Source organism: Lycorma delicatula, chromosome 4, assembly GCF_047948215.1.
Source record: "Lycorma delicatula isolate Av1 chromosome 4, ASM4794821v1, whole genome shotgun sequence".
NCBI classification, from domain to species: Eukaryota; Metazoa; Arthropoda; class Insecta; order Hemiptera; family Fulgoridae; genus Lycorma; species Lycorma delicatula.
Genome location: NC_134458.1, coordinates 43,905,412 through 43,922,828, shown reverse-complemented (window position 1 = coordinate 43,922,828; position 17,417 = coordinate 43,905,412). Strand labels below are relative to the sequence as shown.

The 17,417-nt window shown below is 29.5% G+C and overlaps 1 protein-coding gene across 1 annotated transcript in view; it reads left to right on the top strand.

Annotated features, from left to right (window-relative positions):
- Window positions 1-17,417, top strand: part of LOC142323329 (histone lysine demethylase PHF8-like) — a 64,881-nt gene that overhangs the window by 46,191 nt on the left and 1,273 nt on the right. The window contains exons 12-16 of the mRNA XM_075362815.1: window positions 3,865-4,112; window positions 4,957-5,113; window positions 6,811-7,040; window positions 11,440-11,648; window positions 15,501-15,684. Of these exons, the coding sequence (XP_075218930.1) occupies window positions 3,865-4,112; window positions 4,957-5,113; window positions 6,811-7,040; window positions 11,440-11,648; window positions 15,501-15,684 (1,028 nt within the window). The remainder of the gene's footprint in view (window positions 1-3,864; window positions 4,113-4,956; window positions 5,114-6,810; window positions 7,041-11,439; window positions 11,649-15,500; window positions 15,685-17,417) is intronic.

The window sequence follows — 17,417 nt, the reverse complement described above, 5'->3', positions numbered from 1 at the left end:
ATCACATTTAAAAACAATAATTGCAGTTATTATTTTTAATAGATGGTAAGTTTAAAAATTTTGGGGGTTCTAGAAAATTTGATTCTCAATGTGGGCAGTGGGTGAACAATTTTGAGAATCAGTGGTCTAAATGAACTAATTGAAGTCTAAAATGTAAAGACTTTCAAAAACCCGATATCCCTTCTTTGACATGATCACCTTACTTCTTTCCTCTTTAATATACACAGTAGAGCTGAAAAGTTCCTGAACTAAATCTCTAAAGTCGATACAAGTAGCGCCATCTCTCAAGACAACCAAGAAACTGTGTAGTACAATGTCTGACAAGTGTGGGTACAAAATTTCATCACGTTTCGTCACTCCAGTCTTGAGCTATATTTGGCTGCGTATGTTGTGTTCATGTGACCTTGTGTGAGCTTGTGACATGGAACAGAGAAACGAGATAAAATTATGTGTTTGACTTCAAAATTCTTTTGTTGAAACTTATTCTATGATACAGCAAGCATTCGGTGATGAAGCCACACCTCGTACTACAACATGGAAGCAGTTTAAAGATGGTAGACAGTCGTTGGATGATGACAAACAAAGTGGGAGGCTGTCAACAGCTGTTCACGTTCAAAAGTGCATGTGCTCCTGCTCGAACAACCTACCTTATCCTTCAAGCCATAGCAGAAGAGCTAAACATTGGTAAAGACGTGGTACGTACAATTCTAACAGAAAAAATGAACCACAAAAGGTTTGCTTTCATTTTGTTCCATACTTCTTGACCAAAGAACAGAAAAAGTTGTGTTTTTCTTGCGCTCAAAACTTTGTTGAAACTGCTGATAGCAACCTGAATTTTTTGCAAACAATTGTAACTGGAGATGGAAGCTGGTGCTTCATGTATGTTTTGTAAGCGAAACGTCAATCCGCCGCTTTGTTGAGTCCTGCAGCACAAAGATCAGTGAAAGTCAGGCAGCAAAAATCAATTGTGAAAACGATGCATTCTTTTCAATTGTGAAAAGAATGCAATCAACAGTTGATTGCATTCTTTGACTCAAAGGGCCTGATTCAGTATGAATTTGCCCCAATTGGTCAAACCATGAAATCTAAGTTCTATTTGGAAATAATAAAACGCCTGATGCGTCGCATTCGTTGAATCCAGCCTGAATACTGGGATCTGGGAATTTGGACTCTGTTGCAAACAATGCCCCCACAAGTGGCAACAGTTTTAATGCGTTATTACACCGCAAATCAGATCACTGTCTTATCCCACCCGGCCTATTCACCCGACTTAGCTCCAGCAGACTATTTTCTGTTCCCGAAACTCAAGTTGAAGATGAAAGGCCGCTTTTTCGAAGACATTCCTGCCATCCAAATGGCTTGCACCGAGCACTTGAAGACGATACCACAAAGTAATATTTCCAGAGCGTTTGACGGGCTCTACCAGGACTGCAACGAGTATAAACTAGAAAAGGGTTCTATGTAGAGGCCTGATGTGAGTAAATTTGTTTATCTTAAAATCTGTATTTTTATTTAATTTAGTTTTGGAACTTTTGAGACATACTGTGTAGCTATATTCTTAAGTATATTCTCTGGAAAGTAAAAAATCGTAAGCAGAAATAAATAAATTTATCATTTATTCTCTTTTCTCAAGCAACTCATTTCAGTTTCATAGTTCTGCATTTCATTCTACCTCCTGCCTCTTTTTTCTTCCATGGTTGCTCAACTACAAAGAAAATTAAATGTGTAATGTGATAGAAAAACAGTTTTTGTGTGTTAACAATAATTATAACTATTTTACATGTTTGTTTTCATCTTTTATCTTCTTAAAATTATGAACACTGTAGCATGACACATAGCAAAGCATTTTTCTCCATTGTTCAAACTGGTTCTAAAATTTCATTTCAGAAAACAGTTTACTTTTTCATAATGGGCTTTTGATTCTCACATTTTATAATTAAGCAGCGTATTTCAATGTGGGCAATGATCAGAAATCAGAAGAACCATACTCTTGGAGCATAAGGTATTAGCTAACCAGGGAATTCATCTGTTTGTTTTGATCTAGTTGAAAGGAATGGGTCAAGGTTTGTCTTGGTCTCCACCAAGACAAACCTTTGTGTGCTACTTGTACTGTTTCTATAAGTCTGGTCCTTTCTGGCAAACAGCACCTACTAAGAATATCTTGATAGATATTGTTTGACCTTCTGGAGTATAATTATAGTTATATACAAATCCATGGTCGTAAAAATAGCTGTTGTAAAATAACTCCTTTTCTTACCTGTCTTGCTTTCTTGACCTAGGAGAGTTTGAAAATGTCCGTTGGAATAACTTATCTTTAGTTTCAGGATTATATCAAAGCACCCAAATTTTATTACCATTTATGACTAAGAAAATCTGGTGTTGTAATCCAATGTATCTTTATGGCATTGATGCAAAGTTCTGTTTTATTAGTTCAAACCATAATTGTACTGATATACCTAGAAAAAAAACATACATGGTCAGTTACAGTACTGTGCTAAGCCTCACCTTTTGACTGCAGTTGCTTCTTCCTAAGAAAAAAATAAGGATGGATACTTTTTGATTCTTTGTTATTAAATTGAAGAAGTACCATTTCTTTCTAAGCAAGTAATAAAATTTCAGATTGTTAGGTCTCAGGTTTCATGTCACTGTTTAATTTATTGATGCTTATACTTTTAAAATTCATAATGGAAAATCATCATTAAAAAAAGTATGGATTAAATTTGGAATTTTATCTAAGTTTCATTTCCCAAAAAGCTTATAGCTGTGAAGAATGTGATTTGATCAGATAAACAGTTTCAGGAAATAAACATTCTTTAATTTAAATCACGTTCTTGGAAATACTTTGTAAAATATTTTTTTTTAATCCTGTATTGGCAAGGAAGAATTAAGTTGTATAAAAGATTTTATCTTACACAGCTGAGTTAGATATGATATGAGAAGTATGAAGTAGAGAAAGATTATATTAATTTAATCTTTGTGAAGATATGAATCCAATTTTGTTGTAAAGTATGAAAAACAATGGATTAGATATTTCACTCAAAATTTATATATATCTTTCTCAAGAGGAGATAAAGTAATGATATAAAGCTCTGGGAAAGTGAGTTTCATTCCATAAATATAAAACGTCTGTCATGAATAAAAATTCGTACATTAATGAATGAAAATGATTTTAATTATGAATGAACATTGATGACTAAAAATGAAATATTTTTTTTGTTGTTCTATTTCAAAACCTGTTATCTTTTCATTTTTTTTTTTTTTTACTTTGTAAGCAAGGATTGATTTTTAACTAAAATATTGTACTGTTATCTATAGTATTCATAAAATATTAATTTAAACTATAATCAGATGGTATTCTTTATATCACATTGTGTCAAAACTCTCCTAAACAAAAGTTTCAATATCTGATACTGAATGAAGTTTATTGATAAAAACCAAATTCTTTATATAAAGCTGTGTAATTGTTGATTTTTTTTTTGTTTGCCTGCTAACCCGAAGTTGCATTGCAACTTATCTTGCAATTTTTCATTGTTCATGATAAATTACATTTTCCAGAACCTCATGGTTCCTTAACACGTCAAACACCTCAAGAGATTTACAACCTGGAAATAGAATGGTGTTAACTAAAGATAAAATATTAAAAAGAGAAGAGATTGGGTTTTATTAAATTTTTTTAAAGGTTTTAGTATCTTTCCCCACTATAAACTTTAAAATGACTGTTCATAAATGAAAATTGCATCTATATGCTTCTAAAGTTTGTTATTTTGTATCAAAATACCCGACTCTTATTGCAAATTGCTCATGGAATGTTAAGTATAAAGATATGCGATGTAAAGAAAATTTAATTGGATTTTTTCCTTTTAGGTTTCAGAAAGTAATGGATTCTGTCTATGATTTTCATGATGATAGTGAAGGTATGAATGATGCTGATGATGATGATGATGATGACGATGATGATGATGATGATGACAATTGTTTAACTATTGATGAAAATCCAAAGAAAAGTAGTATCCTTAGTAACAATGCACATTCAAAGAATGCAAACTTTAATAGTGAACCGCTTCGTGTAAAATTTACTACTCCAACCACAAATAATTCCCACCTTAACTTGAGTAAGTATTTATTGATTTATAAAATAAATAAATAATTTTTACGTTTTCCTGTATATACCCTTTTCTGATTTGTGGTCGTTAGTCTGACAGATTTGTTATACCATTCTGCTCATATGACTTAAACTATGACTATAGATTTTCTTATTTTATCTTTGCTAGTTAAAGACAGAATTAAAGTCATTCAAATCTAAAACTAAAGGAAGATATTTGGTACAGAGAAATTATTATAATGTGATGATTATTTCAATAATGTATATTGCGAATCTTTGTAAATTGAAATTCAGTTTTTCTTATTGTGTGTAGTATTTTAATATGTTGGTAAGCTTACAATGTAATAAGTGAATCAGTATCTATATTATTACAATTTTATTATTTTTCCATTTATGAATTTTATGTGGGTTATAATTAATTGGGTACAAAATTTCATGTACAAAAATAAACAGATACATGCAAAAATAGGATCAAAAATATACAGGACTAAAAATAGTTAGAAAGAGTATAGACCATGTCAAGGTGAAGTGTATGAAAGATATAGCCTTTTATTATTGGAAGTTGTTGGTAATACATTTAACATATCTACGGAAACTATTTTATTGCTGCTTAAAAATTGATTTGATAAGATGTAAAAATGGCTTTTTAGCTTTCTCTTTCTTGGGTGTTGGATATTCTTCCAACTGATCATTTTTTATTTCATTATTAAAAGAGTAAATTGTTAATTTGTTGTGTACATTTTCTACTATGTAGTTAAGGAAATTCTGCACTTGTTTTTACAATTTTTTTTTATTTCATTATTATTTGTAATTGAATGTGTGTTTAACTTTTGGTTCATCATATTTTGGAATAGGTTCAGTGTTGATGAATTTAAAAGCCGTATCATCTGGAGAAATGGAAATTGGAGGAGAAGTTGATGTTGTATCTGATTTACCGAAAAATGGCATTGAAGAACTTCTTAAAGCTTCTGGGTATACTAGAGACCAGAGCCCAAAAATAGAAGATATTGAGTAAGTAAGAAAATATATATATGTATATTCCATTCTGAAGTTTTTTCATGGGGTTCTTGTTTAGATAACCATGTATACACATATGTACAGTTTTTCTGGAAAAAGAAATTATTACACATGGTTCTATTTGGTGTGATTGATGCACATGATATAAAACTGTATGTTCAACTTCATTCCACAGTAACTGCACTTCTTGGCAGAGATTACTTTTTTCCATACTGCCAAGTTGGTAAGAAAGTGCAGTACATTAATAATAATACGTTTTCCTTAACATAACTAATAGATATGATTATTTCTACTGAAAAAAACTCTGTGATCCTAATTAATTAAAAAAAGAAAATGAAAATTCCTAATGAGAAGTACCAACTAAAATTAACAAATGAAGGCATAACTTTTATTATGGATCTATTAGAACACAAATTACTCTTTATTTTCTGTCATACTGGACAATTTTTAAATTTCTTTACTTTTGTTACGTACAAATAAATTATTTTATGTAGATGTAAAGATAACAACTTTTATTATTTTTATTTACAGATCTAATATGGGCTACCAAACATTTACTTATAGTAGAAATAATTTATATATATTTATTTGTAATTATTATTAAGATTTCTTTTATCCTTTCTTTTTTTTAGTCATCACTTTTGGTTTCCTTAATTTACGGTATTTTGTTTTTGTACAAAATTAAATTTTACAGTTTAAAATGTAAAATTATTATTTTTTAATCTATCTTTTTATTTTAATTCTTTATTTTTTTAAAATTGTTCTGAAATTTGATATATGAGTTTGTTAATTATTAAATATTTCTTTATTTAAAATGCAAGTTTAATGCATTCTTACAAAGCCTTGTTGAAAACTCATCTTTTACAATGAGGTAATACTTTTACAATGAAAGTGAATATAATTGACTTAATACATGTGTGTGTGTGTGTGTGTGTGTGTGTGCACATGCGCATGCGTGTGTATGAGAGGGTACCAAAATGTTTCGAGACTAGCTCTGTTGATAAGAAACTACTTTATTTATCTACATGTATACACTGTCACCTTCAAAGTAGTCCCCTTGCTCAGCATTCTTGCCACTTCTGGAATGTATCCTGGAAGTTCACTTCTCGGAAGCACGGCAAGCACCTTCTGCAATTTGCACTAGATCTCCACAATGGTCCCCTTTAAGCTAGATTTTCAAGTTCAGGAAGGGGGTGGGGGGTGAAGTCTGCAGGAGCCAAATCTGGAGAGTATGGCATATGCGGAACTGAAATCATGTTGTATCTTGGGAGAAACTCACGTGTGAAGAGAAAACTGTGACAGGGTGCATTTTCATCATGTAGCATCCAGTTTTTTAGATGCCACAGCTCTGATCTCAAAATGTTTTGTTATCAACTTGTGTGTGTATATATATATATATATATATATATATATATATATATATATATATATAAATATATATATATAAATCATCACCGGAACTTATTGCAAGGTTATTTTTATGTAAGGATAGTATCTTGGGATAGGATCTAGTGTTGATTAATTTGTAATCATTACTTGAGCTTAACTAAATTGAGCAGTATGTTTCATTGAAGAGAAAGAGAAGTTTTATAACAGTTAGGTTTTTATCTTGTAAGTAATTATTACCAGCATAAAAATAAATAATTAAACAAGAAGTTATAAACTTTTATGTTAAACTGAAATTTTATTAGGTCTGGACGGGCATCACCTTCAACAAGGGAAGCTATGGCTGGTATGCTGTCATTAAGTCGAGTTTATTTAGGTGGAGAAAATAACAATGCAAATGCAAATCATGGTAATGTTACTCCTGCTTCTGGTAATTCAAAAACAAAGCGGAAGAAAGCAGTTGCATCATCAGCATCTTTTGTCCAGGATGAATTTGAAGATAACATTGATAAAGTACATCAAGATGATGATTTCAGTAAGTTTTTTAATTAAGTTTTGGTATGATAAATTTGCTATTCCTCAAGACAATTCCAGGTGTAAAGAGTGTAAAATATTATTTAAAAAAAAATTAATTTCCTACAGTTTTATAAAATAATTTGCTTCATTAATTATGATTCATAAATAAACATATTAACATAATTAACACTGTGTCAATAAGTGTTGTTAAGAACAAACATATAAGGGATCAGTTGTGTAACATGTTTATAAAAAAAGGTTAAACTAGCAGTTAAAAATGTTCCACCTGTCCATTCTCCTGTATTCTTGAGTGCAGGATGTACTTATGACGGAGGAATTTTACGTTTCAATGTAATTTTTGTTTGATTACTCATTTTTATGATGAAAATTATATCAATATGATGAAGTTACTACTTGTTTAAGATACATTAATCCTTTTTTTTTTCAAAGTAAAGAGTTTTATGTGTGGACTAGTATACTTGTATGAAATCATAGGTTTTGAAATAATAGAGTTTAAAAAGGCTGAGATAATGAGCACACTGAAGCTCATTGTTATTTTTGTATTTATAATGATAATGGTAAATTAAAATATTTAATAAAGTATATTGACCAGTGAACACATTTGGGATATAGTTTATAGAAACAGTTAAATTATAAAAAAATTATAAACATTTTAAATCCAGCAATTATAAACCTTAAAATATGATAGTGATTATATGAGCATTGCATTTGGAAAGATTGAATAATGTTCAGATATAGAATAATGACAGGTAGAGAAGGAGTGTAATTATCAGTCTTCTGAATCCTGTCAATATTTCTTCTGCAGATTTTAAATATGAAGTTCATTTGATCCAGTTTTTAATATTACTGAATTTTCCTTCGGTTGAAGTGAGGTGCTTCATGTGAAATGCTTTCATGTGAGGTTTTCCACAAAAGTTAAATCTGGAGTTTAATGAACTCGTAGAAAAATAACCCACTTCCTGTGTAATGTTCACATACATTAGCATGTATTTAATGTATTTTGTTAAAATTAATTAATTACTATTCACTACACTTTCCTCATGTTATTTCTTTTTAGAGGCCTACAGAAATCTCTGCTTTCTCAGAACACGATTTCTTTTTTACAGAGTGATTCCAAATTGCACAGCAATATCTTGGGGGTTGATTCTATAGCCAAAAATAAGAAAAGAAGTTTATATAAACATAGATTGGAAGATGCTTTGTTAGCGAGTTTTGGCTCACGAAACAGTTAGCCGTGCTTTCTGCTCCCTCTGTGAAATAAACCATGCTAAAATTCTTAGGGTACAAATTCAGGGATAAATCTGTTGCTTCCTTATAGTTTTTGATATAAGAAATTAAATAAAAGTGGTTTCAGACCTCTATCTTAGTTAAGTTTTAAGAAAAAACTGGGTAAAACATGAAAAGGTTTTGTTGGAAAATATATTTTTTTAGGTTTAAATTAAATATCTTTGTTAATTTACCAATAAACAAACTAAAATTTGTTTTAACTTTGTAGAGAGTTTATCTCTGAGAAAATTTATATAAATAATGTCTTACAATTAAATACAAAATTGAGAAGTTCAATTTTAATTAGAAACAAAACACACGAACTGGATTGGAAAAGTGATATCATTTTAAACAGAATAATTTACATACAAATGCTAAAAATTATAAAAATAAATTTGAAAGACATCCTTCTAAAACATATTAAAAGTTTTAATTTTTTCATAGGTTGGCAATAACAGTTGTTAATAATTGACCTATAACAGTTTGACAATAACAATTAAATTTAGTGTCTAGGATTTGAATATTCATTTGCGCAGTTTGTATTCAAATGTTTAGATAAAAAAATAATTGTAAGCACCAAATTTACCCCTCGATTTGTACCCCAAAAATTTTAGTACAATTTAATTTCACAGAGGGAACAGAAAGCAGGGCTAAATGTTTAGCGAGCCGAAACTCTTACAAACTGTTTTCTGATCTATGTTTATATGAACTTTTTTATTATTTGTGGATATAGAATCATCTCCCAAGAGATTGTAATGTAATTTTGGAATCACCTGTATAATAGTAATTAAAAACTATTTGAAATTGAGATATATGTTCAGTTATTGTATCTCAGTTAAAAAAACAAAAATAAACCACTGCTATTATGATCTGTTAAAAATTAATGAAAATAATGTTAAGTAATATATTTAATTATGAATTACAAGAAAATGTTTATTTGAAATTATAATTTTCTTAAGGCAGTTATGTATTGACTTTTGCTTGTTCATTAACTATATCTTCATTACTTCTTTTTATGTTTTATATATATATATTTTTTTTTTTTCACTGTGAAAGATTTAAATTTGCAATTATTGATATTTAATATTGACATGCTTTTCACGTTTGAAAGTGTTTGTTAATTTTCCCCAACGCTGTCAACGTAGTTAAATAGATTTTTTTAGATTAAATTTTTGTTTATTGTGTTTTTATACGTGTAGATTTTGCTAGAAGCATTTTTAAAAGATTTTGTTTGAACATTTTTAGATAGCATTCTTTTTAAATTTTCTCACAATATATTATTTTATATACCTGCTTTATTATTTATATTAAAATTGGTACTGCAGTTAATAATTACAGTGATAAACATAATTTTTGTTTCCTAACATGCAATAAATTGCAATAAATGATTTTAATCTGTTTTTTGATGCTGAAAACAAATATGAACTCAGAATCTTTTTATCACCCACCATTTTTGAAAAACTTTTAAATTTTTAATTAAAGGATTTTTTTCCATGTTTCAACATGTAGTTAGCTTAAGCTCCTATATTGCATTTTGTTAGCTCATTTTTTGTTGTTTAACTTTGTTAACATAATTTGTAAGCTATAAATAAACAATACTAGTTAACGAATTAAATCATATCATACCAAAGAGCAAGCCTTCATGAACAAGATTAATCATGTCTGTGCAGGTCAAAACATGTAGCTGAAAACACAGCTGTGTTCTTTGTATTAAGCACTGGTTTTAGGAATGAATTAATTTTGTTCAGTCTTATTACTGTTATAAGTTTGTTAACAGTGCAGTTTCATAATGCCTTGAAATTGTTTAAATGATGTGGATGCCTTATGTTATGTATCTGGTGAGTTTTGTAAAAGCAATGAAGAAGGATAGTCCCGGATTTTTGTAATTCAGGTAGAAATTTCTGAATGTAAGTGAAGGAAAAATTAAAGAAGGAATATTTGTTAGTCCTCAAATAAGAGAGTTGGTCAAAGATGGTCTATTTAACTCAGTGTTAAATAATGTAGAAAGTGCAGCTTGGGCTTCATTTAAAGACCTCTGCAAAAGTTTTCTCGGCAAACAAAAATCCGACAATTACCACAACATTGTTAATCAACTTCTTACTTCATACAGAACTATGGGATGTAATATGTCTTTGAAAATATATTTCCTTCACTCACATCTGGATTTTTTCCCGGACAACCTCGGAGATGTAAGTGACGAACACTGTGAACATTTCCACCAAGACATTTTGGTGATGGAAAGCCATTATAAAGGGAAATGGAATACTAACATGCTAGCCAATTACTGTTGGACATTAATTCAGGATGTGCCTGAGACTATTTATAAAAATAAAATAAAATTTTATTTATAAAATTCACAAAAGCATCAGTAAAATCATTCTAACACAGCCAAAATTATAAATTTTATAGATTTTAAGAATATTTTCCCTTAATTTTATTTGAAGCGTAATTTATTTAAAACTAAGGGTGATGGGAAAAGTTGTATTTACAGATCTGTAATGTATGCAAAGAAACAATTCAAGAAATGGTATCACACTTAGAGAAAATAAAAAAAAAATTTTTTGTCTATCATTGTTATTTTACTATCCGTTTTAAAAGCAGTTTTATAATTAGTTGACTGTTCTATGAAAAATCAGTGTTAAAGGAATATTAGCATTTTTTATATTTAAATTTATATTTATTAATATCTTTTTTATGTAATTATTTTTAGTTTCTGATTGGAGTTTGATTGTTTTTTCCAACAGTATTGGTTTTGTTTGTTTCAGATACTCAATTTTATTTTTTTTTATTTAAAAAGTGAAATGTTTGGATACCTAATTTCCCTTATGTTGGGCAATATCTTGTTACTCTTACTCCTGTCTGTTATTTTTCCAGTTAAGTGAGAAAAGAGATTGGCTGAAGACCAGATCATATGAAGACCTCTCTATAAATACATAGTGTGACTGATGTAGTTTTTAAGTTAGGTAATTTCTGATCAAATTTTAGTGATGATAATGTATGTACTATTTTGTCTTCAGCAACAGCAATAAACACTTGCAAAATGTAATTTAGTTCAAGCACTAATTTTTTAAAATTTTTTCAGGTAAGCTATTTGCTTATCATGTATTAAATGAGCTTTTATCTTTTTTCAGTATATCCGTCATTAGATTTATCTGATGAGGAAGAAGTTATTCCACGGCCAGGTAGAAGGAAAGTGGATGAAGCTTGGAATCCGAAAGCAAAGGTGGGCCATGTTGCACCAAAGACAGATAGACCTGCTAGGGAAGGTGCTCGAAAACAGGCAGTAGAAAAGGGCCTTGAAGCAGCAGCTGCAAGAAGGGCTGGCCTTCCACCGTCTGTGGTACATTATACAGTGTGCTTTTTGTATTTTCATAAATATTTGAGTGATAATTTTTTTGTCTATTACTACTTAATATAATTCATTAGAGAAATTTATCAAATTAACCTGTATGAATTGTTTTTTCCCATATATTCTCTAATGTATTTTAATCAAAATAAACACATAAATAATACAAATAGCTAATCAAGGTGGATGTTATATTAAGTGCTATAAGCCTAATGGTTACAGGTGACCTGTCAGTCATTTTCCAGTTGCTCTCAAAAATGGTACAGCAGTTCCCTAGAATAACAACCATCCATACCAGTATTATTAGGGAAAGTGTGAAGTAAAATAATCTCTGTTTTCTTCTTCACTAAGCCAAATTTACTGTTTCAAATCAGCCTGCAATGAAATGCAGGTGACATTCAACCCTGGAAGTGACCTGTCACTCTATTCACCACAGAAAAGGCTGTATAGTGAACATCTGGCTCTGTAGTGAAAATGGGTATAGTAATAAATTTTTATAATTGTATATATAAAAGTAGTAAATAAAAAATACACCACTTAAAAGAATAAACAGACAAGTGTTTAAATCCAAAAAAATGTAAATGGAAATAAATACAAAAATGCAGAATTTGTATGGTAAAGTGTGACCAGTATGATTAGCCAATCACTACATGTATGTATAGTATGATACATGTGTAAAACCAATTGAGCATTTAACCCATTCAGTACTGCTGATGTGATATATATTGCAGGTCTGATTTGGCACCATGCTGCTCTTAAGAAATGCAGCAACTATAATTATGACACCATGATGTAACCACATAAATTATAGCATTTGAGGTGATACATTCCTAGTCTTGAGGAGGGGTAAGAATGTTGATATGATGAAAAGACAAGGTTTGATAAAAACAATTGCACGGAATTTTAGTTTTTCTAAAAAACATCCGTATTTATTCATCAATATTGATTTTGTCACCTTTAAAGTAATCTCCATCAGATATAAAACATTTGTGCCAGCACTTTTTCCAGTCTTCGAAGCACCTTAGGAACATAATTTTTGGTATGCAATTCAGCCACTTCAGTGATTCTGTCTTTATCACTTCAGTGTTGGCAAAATATCGTCCTTTCATGGTTCTTTTCAGCTTGGGGAACAGGAAGATGTCACAGGGGGCCATGTCAGGTGAACATGGAAGCTGAGGCATCATAACGGTGTTGTTTTTGGCCAAAAATTCACAAACAAGTAGTGAAGTGTGAGCAGGTGCATTATTGTGGTGCAGTTGTGATGAATTGTTTTGTCACAAATCCTGGTGTTTTCTCCAGATTGCTTCATGCAAACTACATAGAACTTCCAGGTAGTATGCCTTATTGACCATACAATTGTGGCAAGACCTCATGAAACACCAAGCCGTTGAAATCAAAGAACACAGTGACCAGAACCTTCAGATTTGATTGAACTTGTGAAATTTTTTCAGTCTTAGCTCTTCAGGAAGCTTCCATTTGGATGATTGGGCCTTAGTTTCAACATCATACTCATACATCCATGTTTCATCACCATATATGACCCGTTTGAGCAGTTCTGACATTCACTTCATTCAGCAACTCTTGAGCTATGTTGAATCAGCACTGCTTTTGACCGAAATTCAACAATTTTGGAACGATTTTTGCTGCCACACGTTTTGTGCCCAAAACATCTGTAAAAGTTGCTTGATATGAGCCAAATATATCATCAGCAACCTCTGTGATAGTGATTTAGTCTTTGTCAGTAATCATTTTCTACACTTTTTCATTGTTGTCATCATTTGTTGATGTGCTGGGATATCAGGGCCCTCGTCATCTTCATGACCTTCTTGGAAACATTTGTGCCACTTGTTTTATTCATAGAATAATCGCCATAAGCAACATTCAACATTTCCAATCCAGTGGTGCACTTTATCCCATTCATAAAACAAAATTTAATGCAAATTCTTTGTTCCATTTTTTCTACAAGTTAAAATTCGCTGACCATACCAAAACCCATGTAGTCTTTTGAACAGCCAACAATAAATTAACCATCAATATAAATATACATTAAGAACAAGTGTACCAACATAACAACAACAAAAATTGTGACAGTTCGACTTATACAGACCAGGAAATTAAAAATTCTGGCTTTTTTTTATCAAATCTTGGATATTGTATTTGAGCTCTTGGAGAATTCCAAAGTTACGTGCGAGTCATTCAAGTAGAGTAATATAATGAATTTGCTATTGGTAGACTAGTGTGCAGATCATAAAATCACAAAAAATTCATAGTTTAAATGATAAAATCAGATGTGTAGAATATTCAGTATAAAAACAAAAATATTAAAATATCAAATGTTGCTGGCCACTTAATTAGAAGTAAACTTATTCTGACCAGTATAGGAAATGATTATAATAATTAAAAAAAGATAATATTTGTAAAAATAAAAAAAGTTCATTAAATTAATGAACATCAGTAAAGCAGTGATTTATTGTTTTGTCATTTCCAAAGTTGTTAAACTGATTGGCATGTACATATTTATCAATTTATTTGAAATTCTGCTAATTTTTATGTACATTTGTAGTTCAGCAAATTACAGATTATTAAATCTGATTTGTGCACATGATGAATTAAAATTAAAGAATGAAGTATTAATATGAAAATGCATTTATGTTGTTTTTATAGTAAAATGCTCGTTTTAATTATATTTTTCATATGCTAGTGTACATTTAATCATTACGTATTTCTTAAGTAATGAATGGATTTTGTTTTTCTTAATACTTAATCCTTATTGGGAAATTTATAGCTAATAATAAACCATTATCATGATTTGATGTTAGAAACACAAAATACATAGAAAATATTAAAAAGAAATAATAAAATGATTAAAAACACCCAAAAAATCTAATGTATTACTTAATTACAAAAATCATTATACATGCATAATTTTTAGAATAATACGTACATAATACTTATGTAAGGAAAAGTCTTCATTACATGACAATTTGTCATGTAATGAAGACTTTTCCTGTATAATTTTTATGTGTATAATTTTTATGTAAAATCAAACATTCACTATTTTTTCTCTGACATTATAATTTTTCAATTTTTTATATGAAAACCTGCTGGGCAGTTACACTAACAACTGGCTATTAATTAAAGCAAGCTATGTTAACACATTTTATCACATGCTACATAGATGATTTCAGTGCACTCATGCACTGAATCTTAACTAACACTCAAAACTAATCATCTCCACTTTCATATTTTATCTGCTCCCAGTTCTATCTCTTCTAAATTTCTCTCTCATAACTCTCAGTAACATCAATATCCATATACTGAAGGTTACTAAAGATAAAAATGTTCCAATTGTCAATTCAACAATACGTATTCTGGTCAGTATAAAATTCTGCTTCTTAATGTGAAAAATGAGATTTTTATTTTCTTTGTTACTATTAGTTTAAGTTGTTGAAAATACATTATAGAAAAGTACTATTGTCAGATTTGTTTATTATATTATTGTGTTGTTATAAAGAGAACAGTAGTTATATCAATTGTTTAATTAGTCTACATTGTTTCTTTGACTATATTGTGTTGTGTAATAGTTCTCAGTGCATTTAGTGTCTGTTAAAGATAGAAACAGGATCTAGATATTCACTACCATAAATACTAGTCTTGTAAAAAATATATCATTAAAAAAAATTATTAACATTTAAATAGTAATATTTCAGGTGAAACTATTTATTTCATAGCAGTACAATAAAGCTATTAATACAGTCTATGAAGTGGAAAATTCATCAGATGTTTTACTCATGATCACATTTTGTTAAAATAATATAATAAACTTATGTTGATGTAATTTTTTAGCCTCAAAAAAGACCATATCACAGAAAGAAACCAAAGGGTATGGCAGATTCACCAAGTCCCAAAACATTATCCTCACCTTCATTGTCTTCTACATCTTTACTACATTCATCGTTATTATCACCGTTGCCTTCAACATCTACAGCGAATACAATTTTTGTTAAAAATACACCCAGTGATATAAAAAGTAAGTTTTGATTTATGTTAACTTGTGTATATATCAGAAAAAATAAATTGAAATTAGAAAATATATAAAACTTAGGATTAAAAAAATTTCCTTTTAATCTATGCAGAATTCATAATGATAAGTGTACTTTTTGAAAACAAGTAGAATTTTTAAGAAGACTTACCTACAAGTTACTTATTTTAAGATGTTTGTAAAGGTTAGATTTTTTAAGGTTAAAATTTAAGTAAGGCGTTTGGGATTTATTTTAATATGGTTAAATTTTATACAATAACATGCTTATTTCTAGAATTGTAACAGGCTGATTTTAATGATAATGGTGTTCACACCTTTCCTTGAATATATTTTTCATAATTCCTCAAGTCAGTTTTTCTCAGAAAACTTACTTAATACCTTAACTGTTGAGGGTAAAACTTTGGGACATTAATTGATTCCCTAAATAAAAAAATTAGAGCCACAATTGTCAAAACATAAAACCAGTAAAGTTTTTTGCAGACTTTCTTAAAAACTATTTTAATTTACTAATGACCAATACATCTTTGCTTTACTTATAAAATTAAATTCCTTTCAGTCGAGATTCACATTTCAGCTAAGCTGATGCTAGTTCAGATGTCAAGTTGTATAGTTTGTTCATTAATATCCAGTATAGGAATCTTTACAAAAATATTGTATGTAAAGAAATCATTGAGTGTATGACTGATTTATAATATAAATATAGCTGTATAATATAAATGATTGTGCTAAGAAAAAATACAAAATTAGACTATAGAAAAAAGTAGAAAACGTGGAAAGGGATCCATGTCCCTTTCTTTAAGTGAATTGTCATCCTGTAAATGTCTGCATTTTAATGAAAGAATTTTCTAAAAATGTTTCTAGCTTGTATTTTTTTCTGCAAACAGGTTTTATTGCTAATAACATAGTCTTGCTGGAATTGGAATTAGCTTTCCAGTGATTAGGCATGCTGTGAAGTTGTGATTAAAGTTATTGTGATTTAATGCAGGTTTCGGTTTGTCTATGCATACTGTGTTACTTTAGTTTGTTGAGTTTGACTCGATGCTCTAAGTTCTATTACCATGTTTTATATTGTATCTTTACATAGTTGTCTTGTTTTTATGAGCGATTCATAAAGTTGGCTTATATTTGTATGAATGATGGATATATGTCATGTTCATCCCTTAAGCAAGGCAAAATATTGATTCCTCTGTATGTGGAATAGCTCAGAAAGTGGTGGTATATTCTAAACCAGAAAGATGTGAAGAAATAAATGGATTCTAGAAAAAAAGTTAATTCTAGAAATTTTTTTTTTCTATTTATCATGATTATTTAATGGTAGTGAGATTAATATTAACATTTTAATTTACTATCAACATTACTGTAATTTACTCTAACATAGTTTGGCATACTGTAGTTTCAGATGTAGTGTGAGTATACTAATGATCATGTAGTTTAACAAAAAATATAAGTATAAAATATATAACAAAAAATATAAAGATTAAAATAAAATTACTTGTACAGAAATCAACATTAATTAAGGTATTCAGTACATACAAAACTGCAGTATTTTTGTTCAGATTATATTTTATGCAGTAATCATATGTAGTACATTAGCAGAAAGGAAAATGCAGAATAGCAGAAACGCATTATATTTTCTGCTGAAAACAAACAGAATACTTTTATGTTAGTGTCGGTAAAATTATAACAGGAGTTATTAATATCTACAATTTAGAAATTTTTTT